The 12,646-nt window shown below is 31.9% G+C and overlaps 3 protein-coding genes across 3 annotated transcripts; 1 reads left to right on the top strand and 2 right to left on the bottom strand.

The window, feature by feature from the left end:
• Positions 1 to 451: 451 nt before the first annotated feature.
• On the bottom strand, positions 452 to 2,428 carry LOC140886310 (uncharacterized). Its single transcript, XM_073292854.1, has 5 exons — positions 2,304 to 2,428; positions 2,106 to 2,210; positions 1,541 to 1,721; positions 861 to 953; positions 452 to 713 (listed from the first exon to the last, which is right to left on the bottom strand). Exons 1-5 carry the CDS (start codon positions 2,364 to 2,366, stop codon positions 592 to 594), a joined length of 564 nt encoding a protein of 187 aa, XP_073148955.1. The 5' UTR covers positions 2,367 to 2,428; the 3' UTR covers positions 452 to 591.
• Positions 2,429 to 8,194: 5,766 nt separating this feature from the next.
• On the top strand, positions 8,195 to 10,524 carry LOC140892538 (uncharacterized). The gene is made up of 4 exons (XM_073301461.1): positions 8,195 to 8,445; positions 9,672 to 9,758; positions 9,836 to 9,907; positions 10,122 to 10,524. Exons 1-4 carry the CDS (start codon positions 8,407 to 8,409, stop codon positions 10,335 to 10,337), a joined length of 414 nt encoding a protein of 137 aa, XP_073157562.1. The 5' UTR covers positions 8,195 to 8,406; the 3' UTR covers positions 10,338 to 10,524.
• Positions 10,525 to 10,687: 163 nt separating this feature from the next.
• LOC140892537 (uncharacterized) lies at positions 10,688 to 12,397 on the bottom strand. Its single transcript, XM_073301460.1, has 6 exons — positions 12,305 to 12,397; positions 12,084 to 12,227; positions 11,832 to 11,954; positions 11,363 to 11,608; positions 11,111 to 11,275; positions 10,688 to 11,012 (listed from the first exon to the last, which is right to left on the bottom strand). Exons 1-6 carry the CDS (start codon positions 12,347 to 12,349, stop codon positions 10,722 to 10,724), a joined length of 1,014 nt encoding a protein of 337 aa, XP_073157561.1. The 5' UTR covers positions 12,350 to 12,397; the 3' UTR covers positions 10,688 to 10,721.
• Positions 12,398 to 12,646: the final 249 nt, after the last annotated feature.

Below are 12,646 nucleotides of genomic sequence, written 5' to 3'. Positions count from 1 at the left end.
CACAGTTTGTACATACATGCAACACATGCACCGAAATAGTAGTATTTTATTAAGGCACCCGAATACTAGTACTTTATTAGACATGAGGAACACTCGGATACTGTGATACATTAATATGACCTCTTTTTTTTTTGTCACTATTTGATTACGGAAATGCTATTTATTTTTGTTTTTACCTTTTGATGGACATTTATTTATATACGAGAACGTCATTTTCGAATTTTTTTCAACATTTTTTTGTTTAAAAAAAAAACAAATCGTATAAGCACACATGACACAACACGTACAACCGAGTACTACTAGATTATTGTTGTTGTCCAAACTAATTTATTCTTGTGCACGGTATACGTTTAAATTAAAACGTAAGATTATTTGAATTGATGCATCACATATAATTAATTAATTTTCTGATATTATTTATATTATTACATCATGACCATGTAATAAATCTTCAGCAATCCTGATAATGCGCGCGTACAATGTGTAGAACTTATGAATAAGCATCCACCAAAGCTGCAATTCATCCAAGCTAAGGGGGCTGTGTTTAATTTTATTTTCTTCTTATTGCAAAGCCATCAATCAGATAGCTAGCTAGTATGTCCATTCTTCGGGGAGATACATCTCCGGGGAAAGGCCAACGTCTTCGTCGTCTTCCTCCTTATTATTTTTCGGTTTTCCATCCGTGTTTTTAACAATATCATTTTTGGGTTCATCTGCAAGTGAAAATTAATTTATCATATATAATGATCAAATTAGAAATTGTTATAGTAATTTAAATTTTTAAAAATAAATTTAATTTGGGAATTGATGTGATATATGGAAAACAGTTTATAAATATATATATATATTATATATATAACCTGGTTGGGGCTTCATTTTCTGCCCAAGTTCATGCACGTTCAGATTGAGAGCATGAACAACTCGAGAAGGCAGCAACACGGGAGACAGTACCGCTGGAAGGGTCAATGAATTAATATTGTGAATTTTATATATCTAGTACGTAATATGGTAACAACTGAGGAAATTTTATGTTATGATAATATTAATTATTTGCACATATGTCTGCAACATAGAATATAGATTATGGATCGTACATATATATATAATATATGGAGTATGAAAACATAGAATTACTCAATTGAATCACATATAATTGATTATGGTTTCAATACACATATATATATAATCTACATCTTAGAAAGTTCATTAATTATAATAATATTCTGGACTCATGTTATTGGACATCATAGGCGTCCGAAGATGTTCATGAACATCTCGTGCAATGACGAATTACTCGTCCCCTCACATACCTTTTTGGGTTTCGAAACACGTGTTACATTGAGTGATTTCACGACGATTCTCATGAGATACCCAACAAGAGACACCATATATCAAAATTATGTGTATATATATATAATTAAACATGCACACATATGTGCATGCGCGTGCGGGCCCAAATTAACTTAAGGACCCTTTTGATTGTTAATTTGTTTGGAAAAAGAAAAAACGACCCTCCACATGAATGGAGCAAAATTTGTACCTGGCTTCTTGCTGAATTTAGAGTCAATGCCATATCTCCGGGGAAGAAAAACTCCGGTTCCGGTACTTTTTTGGTTTGAACCTAAGAAGATTGCTTGCATCCCAGCCCCACCTACCGCCACCACGGCCGCCCTGTCGGGCTGATGTCTTCTCCTCTGGATTGATCTTGAATTCTCTCGATACTATATACATAAATGAGCAGTACCACATGTTTTAATTCCAAAAAAAAAAATTAAAATAGTTCCTTCCGAAGATGAATATTCTTAAGTTCCAAGTAATAATGAGTTAATGTACTCGGGTATCAATGTATTAATTAATTTGTGATGTATATTCCCAACATATATATAATACAAATGCACTTTTGAGTTTTGATCATTTGAAATATATCTTTCCTAATCAAATTCAACTAAAACTAACCACTTCTCAGTTTTTCTTTAACAAAATTTTTAAATTTTGTTGAAAAAAACAGCTTCCTAAAAACTCACCCAAACACTACCTTATAAAACACATGTCGAGAAAATTTCAAAACCTTATCAGTTGTTATCACCACGTAAACACGTACGTACCTGCATCGCCGGAGGATAGTACGACGATTCATAAGCGGCCGATGTGGCGGTTTTCTTCCCATATCGACGCGGTTGCTCCGCCTGAAACCCTATCCCAATCTGCCCCTTCACCAATTAAAAAAAAAAAAAAAACAACATGAATCAGTAACTAGTTCACTTTCCATTTCAGTGCGAGCCCGGAGAATGAAGAAGAAGAACCTTGGGACGAGGCGCCCACTGCAGAACCCCACGCTCGAGTCCACGGTACTCATTCTGCGCCATAGCACACCCGATCGAAAATCTTGAATAAAACGGGATTTCCGAAGGGGGTTCGCAGTTCCAACTTTGAACCTGCAACATAGCTGATTATATATATACTTAACGTGGGGGGTTTAGTGGATTACGTGATAAATGAATTAGGGACGGATTTTATTTACTATTTTGGCCCTCGGGGGTTACCTAAATTACCCTTACACCCAGATTTTTTGTCTACTCCAGAATTTTGACTGCAAATTTACTTCATTTTTTTCTTTTTTGTCTTCTTTGCATTTAATCAGAATTTGATTCACTCTCGACACCGAGTAATTTCCGTTTCAGTGGAGATTTGATGCCATATACAAATTAAATTCATTTGACTATTTTTCCAAAGTGAAATATCATATTTCGAAAATCATATCCGATTCACAACATCTTTCGCAAATTCAATTCATGTCAACCACCTTACTAAATATAACAACACATTCACGAGTTACAACTAATAAACATCGTGACATATTATTCGCATCAATATGACTTGACGCGTATTAATGGATTCCATACGTGATCAAACTAAAAAGGTTACGATTTTTTCGGAAAGCGATCCCGGGATGTTAAGCCCGAAAGAATCTCTTTCATAAAGTCTTGATGTCATACTTACCATATGATTGTATCGAAATCTAACAAATAAATCTTAAATTTATTTAATGAATTCTTTTTAATTACATAATATCTAAAAATACAATCCATGCAATTACTTCTACGGGATCTGAGATAGTTTCCATAAATCTGATTTAATATAAATGTTTAATATCTACAACAAAACATACATATTTTGTGAGTATAGTACTAAATTCAACATGCAAATCTTGAAAAGAGTAATGGACACTAATAAGTAACTAAGTCGATAATTAGTAGGATATGGAGAAATTGGTAATTTCACAAAGATGGCCACTAATGGCAGATGATTTTATTGCAACGTGGGAAGTGGATACTGGATAGGTTGGGTTGGGTTCGGTGAACCCCTCCCCCGTGTGGCCTGGGTTTCGTTTGCCACCCCAAAGTTATATATGTACTATTTTCCTATCTAATTTTCCCCCATAATAGAATATAAAAATTAGTATAAAGTAAATTCTTCTTCGGGTCACCTATAATATTATATATTTGATTTAAATTATAAACGAATTGGAGAAGAGAAGAACCACCTCACCAAACCCACCTACATTTTTGGAAAATAGCATGTTTAGTATGAGTCAAAAAATCATGTATTTTATTTAAATGATGTATTTAATATATTTTGTGTTTTTTGAAAATATGTATTCTTAGATTATAAAAATTCAAGCATAGAACAATTGCGAGAAGGGGACGATTCTGATGAAAAGTGATTAAAATAACTAAAAATCGAAAGATATATGACTCGAACTCAAATTTGATAATATATAAAATCGAAATCGAAATCGAAATCGAAAAAAAAACAAAACAAAACAAAAACAATCATATAAGAACAAAAATACAATTTTTTTAAATAAATAACACTCCATATAGTTTAATGTTATTTTTTTATAACATAACACATACTACGTAGTTTTCCATATTAATTTTACGTGGGAACCTAGAATTAAACTCAATTTTAAATTGTTCCTAACAATTTTGTTTTAAAAATCAACTCTATTTTTTTTATTATAAACTTCTACTTCGTAATTTGCTCAGAAGATTGTCATATATATATATATATACATATATATATATATATAGAGTTATTTGCACTAAATATTCTTGTGAAATATTGAAAATGCACATTTTTTTTCTGTGAAATTTTAATAGGCATCTTCGATCCTGATCTTTTATAAAATTAGCACAAATACCCCTTTATATAAGCGATTGTTACACACGCGTCTCTCATGCGACTGGACAAACATTTTGATTTTTTTGGCACCAAATACCCCTGTGAAATATTAAAATTGCATATTTGACCTCTTGAGAGTATAATTTTAAAAAAATTTCAATACATAAGATCTAGTTATAAAATATTTATCAAACATTTATATTTTATGAATTTTTATTTTTATTTTTATTTTAAATTTATTATTATTAATTAGTTTGTTTCTAAAAAAATATTATTATTTTATCTTGATATCATTATTTTATTAAACTTACTTCGTGCTTCCAACTTTTCCATTAAATATGCATTCATAAATAAAGATTTTTTTAAGAATAATTCATAAATAAGGATTTAAATACATAAAAGTATCAAAATATTAAACTAATTAAAATAATAAGTTCAAGCATATTACTTTTTCGGTTTAGAACTATATAGTATTGAGCCAAAATCTAAATTTTTGAAAAAATGCATTGCCCAATTTGCAATAAATAATAAAAAAATAAAATGATTATATAATGACAAAATTTACTATTAATTCTATATTTAATTAAATAAAATAATATTTTTAATTAAATAACTATGAAAAATATTAGTTATTTTATCTTAGTATTAGTTATACAAAAAATATATTTTAATATTGCATTTTATCATTATATAACCACTTTATTATTTACTGAAAATTGTGCAATACATATTCTCGAAAAATTTAGATTTTGATTCAAACATATATAGTCTTAAATTGAAAAAGTAATATGCATGAACTTATCATGTTGGTTCAATATTTTGGTACGTTTAAGTATTTAAATTCTTATTTATGAATGCATATTTAATGGAGCAATTGAAAACACGAAGTGATTTATAAAATAATGATATCAAGGAAAGTAATAATATTTTTTAGAAACAAATTAATTAATAATAAATTTAAAACAAAATTAAAAATTCATAAAATGTAAATGTTTGATAAATATTTTATAATTAGATCTTATGGGTTGAATATATTTAAAAAAATATACTCTCAAGGGGTCAAATATGTAATTTTAATATTTTCACATGGTATTTGATGTGAAAAAAAATCAGAATGTTGACCCATTCGTATGAGGGGCGCGTGCACAACAATCGCTCATATGAAGGAGATGCCTATTAAATTTTCACATGAGAAAAATGTGCATTTTCAATATTTCACAGAGATATTGGTGCAAATAACACACACACACACACATATGTTTGTTTGAGAGAGTTTATTAGCAGTCATACATATGGACATAGAGCTACCAAATTGGTCAACTCATGGTGTGACGGGTCGGTCTACCAAAAAACCAACTATTAGGTAGGACAAGTCGGTCCATCATCCCGATGGGTTGGAATCCCCAACCCAAGATGGGTTGCGGCCTGCGGGTTGGGTGGATTGGCCTGCAGGTCGGCCCACAAAGAAATAAAAATTATAATTAATTAAAATTTTCATTTCAAAAATAAATATTTATAAAACTATCAATAAAATTTCTAATTATTGATTTCATATATGTAATTTGCTACAAATTGATTAACACAAAAAATTCAAATTTATCACAAAAAAAATCACAAATTTCATTAAAATATAAAATATCACCATAAATCCACAATGTAATATATATATTTCTTTTAGGCCCGAGGACCAACCCAAGCCCGCCTAAACTCGCGACTCGTGCGGGTTGGCCCGCCTTTAAATGGATTGAAAAATTTTCAATCCAACTCACTTATATTATGTGATCGGCTCAGCCAAATTGACGACCCAACACGCACACCAGATGGGATGATCAAGGATAATCTAACCGATTAAATAGAAAATAATGGCATAAGTGGTTAATCTAAAAGTTTTATTTTTAATTAATTATTGCAATTTTGGGCGTATATGAGTGAGCTTTATTTAGTTTCAATAATTCATCAACCAAACCAAACAATACACTAATAAGCGATAAATAAGTTAATATCACAAAGACATCCTCTTTGGTTGCACCAAATACCCTTGTGAAATATTGAAAATGTACACTTTTTCCTTGTGAAATTTTAATAGACATATTCGACCCTGACCTTTTATAAAATTAGCACACATGCCCCTTCATATGAGTGATTATTGTGTACGCGCCCCTCATGCGACTGGATAAACATTTTGATTTTTTTTTGTACCAAATACCCCTATAAAATATAAAAAATACATGGTTAACCCCTTGAAAGTATAATTTTTAAATCTATTCAACCCATAATACACAATTTTTATTAGGATCCAATTATAAAATATTTACCAAACATTTTTCATTTTATGAATTTTTGTTTTTATTTTAAATTTATTTCTTAATTAATTTGTTCCTAGAAAAAATATTATTACTCACTTTGTTATTTTATTAAAATCGTTTTGTATTTCCAATTTTTTCATTAAATATGCATTCATAAATAATGATTCAAATACCGAAAAATACCAAAATATTGAGCCAAAATGATAAGTTCATGCATATTTTGGTTCAATATTTTGGTAATTTTAGGTATTTAAATTCTTATTTATGAATGCATGTTTAATAGAAAATCTGGAAACACAAAGCGAGTTTAATAAAATAATGATAGCAATAAAGTAATAATTTTTTTGAACCAACAAATTATTTAATAATAAGAAAATTAAAATAAAAATAAAAATTAATAAAATAAAAATTTTTGATAAATATTTTATAATTGGATCTTAATAAAAAGTGTGTATCATTATTTACTGCGAATTGTGCAATGAATCTTTTAAAAAAATTTAGATTTTGGTTCAAACTATACAATACTAAATCGAAAAGTAATATGCATAAACTTATTATTTTAGTTCAATATTTTGGTACTTTTAGGTATTTAAATCCTTGTTTTATGAACGCATATTTAATGGAAAAATTGGAAAACGAAGTGAGTTTAATAAAATAATGATAGCAAGATAAAATAATAATATTTTTTAGAAACAAATTAATTAAGAATAATAAATTTAAATAATATAGTAAAATGAAATTTTTTTGATAAATATTTTAAAATTGGATCTTAATAAAAATTGTGTATTATTATTTACTGCAAATTGTGCAATGCATCTTTTCGAAAAATTTAGATTTTGGTTCAAAATTATATAGTTCTAAATCTAAAAGTAATATGCATGAATTTATCATTTTGGTACCTTTAGATATTTAAATTATTGTTTATGAATGCATTATTAATAGAGAAGTTGGAAATACGAAGATAGTTTAATTAAATAATGATAGCAAGATAAAGTAATAATTTTTTTTTAGAAAAAAATTTAATTAAGAATAATAAATTTAAATAAAAATAAAAATTATTAAAATGAATTTTTTTATAAATATTTTATAATTGGATCTTAATAAAAAGTTGTGTATTATTATTTACTGTAAATTGTGCAATTCATCTTCACGAAAATTAATATGCATGAACTTATCATTTTGGTTCAATATTTTGGTACTTTTAAATATTTAAAACCTTGAAAACAGGAAGTGAGTTTAATAAATAATGATAGCAAAATAAAGTAATAATATTTTTTTAGAAACAAATTAATTAAGAATAAAAATTTAAAATAAAAATAAAAATTAATAAAATAAAAATGTTTGGTAAATATTTTATAATTGGATCTTAATAAAAATTGTGTATTATGAGTTGAATAGATTTAAAAATTATACTTTCAAGGAGTCAAACATGTATTTTTAATATTTAATAGAGGTATTTGATGAAAAAAATAAAAATATTTGCCCAATCGCATGAGATGTGTGCGCAACAATCACTGATATTAAGGAACGCGTGTGATAATTTTATAAAAAATCATGATTAAAAATGCCTATTAAAATTTCAAAAAAAATATATATTTTCAATATTTCACATTGTATTTGGTGCAAATAAAAAAAAAAAAAAATTCCAATCCGCGTCCTTGCTGCTGAGTTTTGGAGAGTCAAATCATGCAAGCAGCGGGATTCTAAATTTTGACATGAACGGTCAAGATTCAACGGTGCTTGGTACTGATTCTGTACTCACTGTTTACCAGGAGCCAGTCGCATTAAAATCACACAATGATCGTCCGGCCATTCCGCCAGCAGCTAGCGCGTGTTCTGGGTTCAGATTCTCTTACATTTTTTGTCCTTTGCTTTCTCTTGGTCTCGTGATTTCTCCGATTGAGAGAGAGGAAGAATGGGTCGGAAAAGGATGGCCGAAACAACTTCAAACGAGGTACAAAATTTTGGTGGCCGGAAAAGGATGGCCTTTTTCTTGTTTCGTTCGAGTTTTTTTTTTTTTTTTGGGTTATATTTTGATGTGTTGTTCCCTGGAATTTTATGTTCTTGAAGACAGAAAAACAAGATTCGTGTTTCATTAATATGATGGTCGGGAAAGAAAGGAGGGCGGGCTTGATTTCTTGAACTTGGGAAGCTTAGGTGGATGGAGTTGAGTGAGGGTGACGGGTTTAAAACATGAATTTGTAAACTTACTGTGTTAGGAGAAGTATGCAAGTTTATATGTTTAGATCAGATAAGGGAAAGTATGCCATTTTTGGGAATGCCCACTACATTTTCAAGAATTCAGGTTTCTGTTTTTCTTTGGATTCTCTTTGATTTTATTTTTTTTTTATCACACTACCTCTTTTGTGTTATTCTTCAGCACAAGTAGAAGATTGGCTTGATTATGATATAACATTGTCACTCACGCCTTCTATTGTATGTTCAACATTCTTCGTGCCTCTTTGTTAACTAGACCGTCTCTATGTCACAAGCCACAACACTCTCTCATTGTATGGTGAATAGTGAGGAATAAACTGTGCTACAATATGAACTAGAATTTGAGCAAGACTGCCCCCATTTTTGTTGGATAGGGAAAAACCGCCAATGATTTTTCAGAGACAACAGTTGCAATTTTGGGAAAGTACTCTCATTCTAGCAGTGCAAACCCTTCCGAAGCTGTTAAAGCTGTTAATGCTGGTAATGACGGGCATTCGACGTCGAATGGCATATCAGCCAAGAAGGGCAAAACACAGGCTATGGATGTGGTGGTCAGAAGATCTTGCCGTATTATGAGTTCAGTCCCACGAGCTGAGAGGCTGCAAATGAAACCTACTTTGGGGCATATAAATATTTTTGAGAGTCAAGCGGAAGAAATACCCATTGTTCGGCAAGTAAATACTGGGCCTGTTTTAAACAAAAGAGTCGTGGTTGAAGAAATACCTCATGCCCAACCAGTTGTGACCGCGCCAATCTTAAACCAAAAAGCTATGGAGGAAGAAATACCCCATGTTCCGAGGGGGTTGGTACCATGTCGATTGTGAATGACAAAAGTTTGGTAGATAAATTTGAATTTCTGATTAAAGTATTTGGTGAATATGTGTCTAAGGTATCTTATAAAATGTTTGTGCTTTTACAATCTTGAGTTGTGGACCTTTGTTGACGAGTTTTTCGCTTCAACAGACTGATAAACAGGTGGACAAGGCATCGAATGAGGACTCATCTACTCACTTGAACTACAAAAGCCTATACGTCGACTCGCAGAAGAAGGTTTGTTGTGTTTCCTATGGCTTTCTTTGCGAAATAATTCTTGAATCTTTTCTGGAGTGTCATCTCTACTTTTGTAGGTTGAGGGCTTGATGGAAGAAAATTTTCATATATCCCAAAAGTTGGAATTTGCACTTGGAAAAATTGAAGCGGTAACTAGGACTTTTCTGTTGAAAATTTCTTTGACCCATTTTTAATTTATCATGAAAAGTTTGCCTTTCAACTGCCAAAGCAATTTGATGCTTTATCATCTGCTTGTTCGCTACTGATTTTCGAATGTCAAGTATTGGGTGAAAAAGCTCTAATCTCTTTCTATAACATGTTTTATCTAAATGGATTATTAATGGATCGGGTCCTTTGATTCAGTATGAGAAGATGATGGGTGTTATGTGTGCCTCAAAGGAAGTAGTTTTATTCCCAACTTCATCACCTCTTAAGAAGCATGCTCCAGTTGCTGTTGTTGGTCATGAGACACCATCTCCAAAGCCAAAGAAGCCAAAGAAGGAGCCAAAGAAGCCAAAGAAGGAACCCAAGAAGCCTTTGCGCACTTACAAAAAGAAAAATGCAGTCTCTTTTTATTGATGCCAGTTCTGCTAATGGCCCAGCTAAGTGACTGACCTGACCAAGTTTCTCTTGATTGTGTGGCTTGTTCACTATCTTCAAAACAAATTCTATAAACCGTCTTGCTTGTAAATAATGGGATTTGCTTTTCTAGTATGTCTGGATAATTTTCTGGTATGTCTGATGTGTTCCAGTTTTAGTATGAATGTGCTAAAATTAAATCATCTGGATGATTATTTGTTGACACGTATATGAGAGGAAACACTATGCCTGAAGATCGACTTTTTTTCTTTAAGAGACGAGCAAAGGCTGATGCATCAAGGTTTAGCTTCTTTATTGTAGAGCACAGAAGAATTGAACGCTTACAATTCTCAAAAGCACCAGTTAGAGTACAAGTGAAATGCACTAATGTTCATCATCGTAGCATTCATTCAGTGACTTGGAGTATCCCATGGATTCTGCATCTGGGGTTTTTGGAGGTGTATTTTGACATCTGTCAGCATCAGTTTCAGCGGGGGATGAAAAATCTAGGCACATGCCTCTGCACAAGTTCTCATAAGATGCAGAGAGATCTTGTGAGGTTAGCTGATGGTACTCCACTAGCTGATGGAGGCATTGGTTCTCTCTTGTCAAGTTAGCGTTTTCGTTTGCTAAACGGGATTTCTCTGCTAGAAGCGCCTCCAGCTGAAGTCTTACCTGTAAAATTTCCAAGTCAAATGGTGGGCACTGTTAGTATTTAAATTACACAAAAAATGTGCAAGTTAAAGCTGAAAGGTAAATGATGGTTACACTACCAAATCATCTTCATCTGGACGGATCTCTTTGGTGAATCCATTCCGAAGTTTTCTGTTTTCTTCCTCTAGTAGAGCACATCTCTCTTGCATGAAGCTTAAATCTGATTTGATGGTCCTTAATTCTCTCGCCATGGCAGAAGCTTTAGTCGCCATTGAAATTGCCATCTTTGACGATGTGAAAAATGCATAAAATCAATACATGGTGTGTTATCATCGCAGAAGGCGCTAATCAAAAGCAAAAAAAGTGCATACATTTTTGGCTTTCTTGATTTTCTCCAGTTCTTTTGGGCTATCTCCTTTTTCTTTATAATAACAACCATAAGAATCTTCCCCAGAAGCATCTTGAGATTCCTTCAATTTCCTCTTCAATCCCCTTTGTTCTTCGTCTTCTTCTTTACTAATTTTGTCCTCAGATAAATTTTCTTCAGATTTAGCCTTTTCGATGGTGGCATGAACTATTTCGGTCAATGTGGGTGGCCTAGCTAGATCTCTAGCTCCCTGAAATCACAAAAAACAAACATTAAGTCTCTGCTGCATATTGGGTTCTTAATCTTTTACCTCGTAGTTTAACGTGCAGAAGAAATTTCAAATCTGTCCTGTATTTCTTGAACATAACTAAGTAAAATTCTGATCTTTTTCAAAGTTCTTGCTGTTTTACACTCATTGTGTGTGTGTGTGTGAGAAACCATTCTTGAAATTAGCTAAGTCTCGAGAGTCTCACCTGAAGAGCGTTCTCTATATTGTTAGACAGCTGAGAAAGAGTCTGCGAAACAGAGTCGAACCCTCTCAGCAAAAGCATCGAATCCTCCTTCATTCGTTTCGACCGATCAATTGCTGCGGATTTCTACAAAATCCATCCACACAACCAATAATCCATCATCAATTCACACACACACAGCTTAAAATCTGGTTCAATCACTTAAATTCTTCACGAATTCCTACCAAAACACTCGAAAATAAACAGAAATCTCACCACTTCCGTGGGCAGTGACTGCTCGGCATTCCGGTTCTCAAGCAACGTGTCGATCCGGCTGCGAAGCGTGCTCCAGAAACGCTTATCAGAGGATGGGCTGAACATCGGAGGGGACGAAGAGTGGACAATCAAGCTCGGAGAGCCCTGCAAAAATTGCACAAATTTTGTGTCAAGAAAAAGGTGGGCAACAGCAAAAACATCATTAAATACCAAGGAAAAACCTTGTTGAGGGAAGCAGGGGACTGAGATTCTACAGAAGTTGCCATTAGAGCTTCTCTGGATTTGGAGAGAGAAAGAGACAGAGGAGAGGGAAGAGAGAGTGGAGTTTGTAACGGCTATCTTCCTAGAGGCTTTGGCTTTTGAGGTTTAAATAAATTTTTAAAATATAGACTCCCGCAACGTTCTGATTCTTCAACCATTGTTTTCGCAGTACAAATTCTTGAAAAATTATCTCTGAACCGTATTTTTAAAAAAAAACAATTTATGAAATGGTTTTTTTCGATTTTAAAATGAAATTTGTCTATTTTTGTTGTTGAAATGATAGAATCAAAATTTGAAATTGA

This window comes from Henckelia pumila, chromosome 3, assembly GCF_033568475.1.
Source record: "Henckelia pumila isolate YLH828 chromosome 3, ASM3356847v2, whole genome shotgun sequence".
Classification (NCBI taxonomy): domain Eukaryota; kingdom Viridiplantae; phylum Streptophyta; class Magnoliopsida; order Lamiales; family Gesneriaceae; genus Henckelia; species Henckelia pumila.
This window is presented reverse-complemented; position numbering and strand designations above follow the sequence as displayed.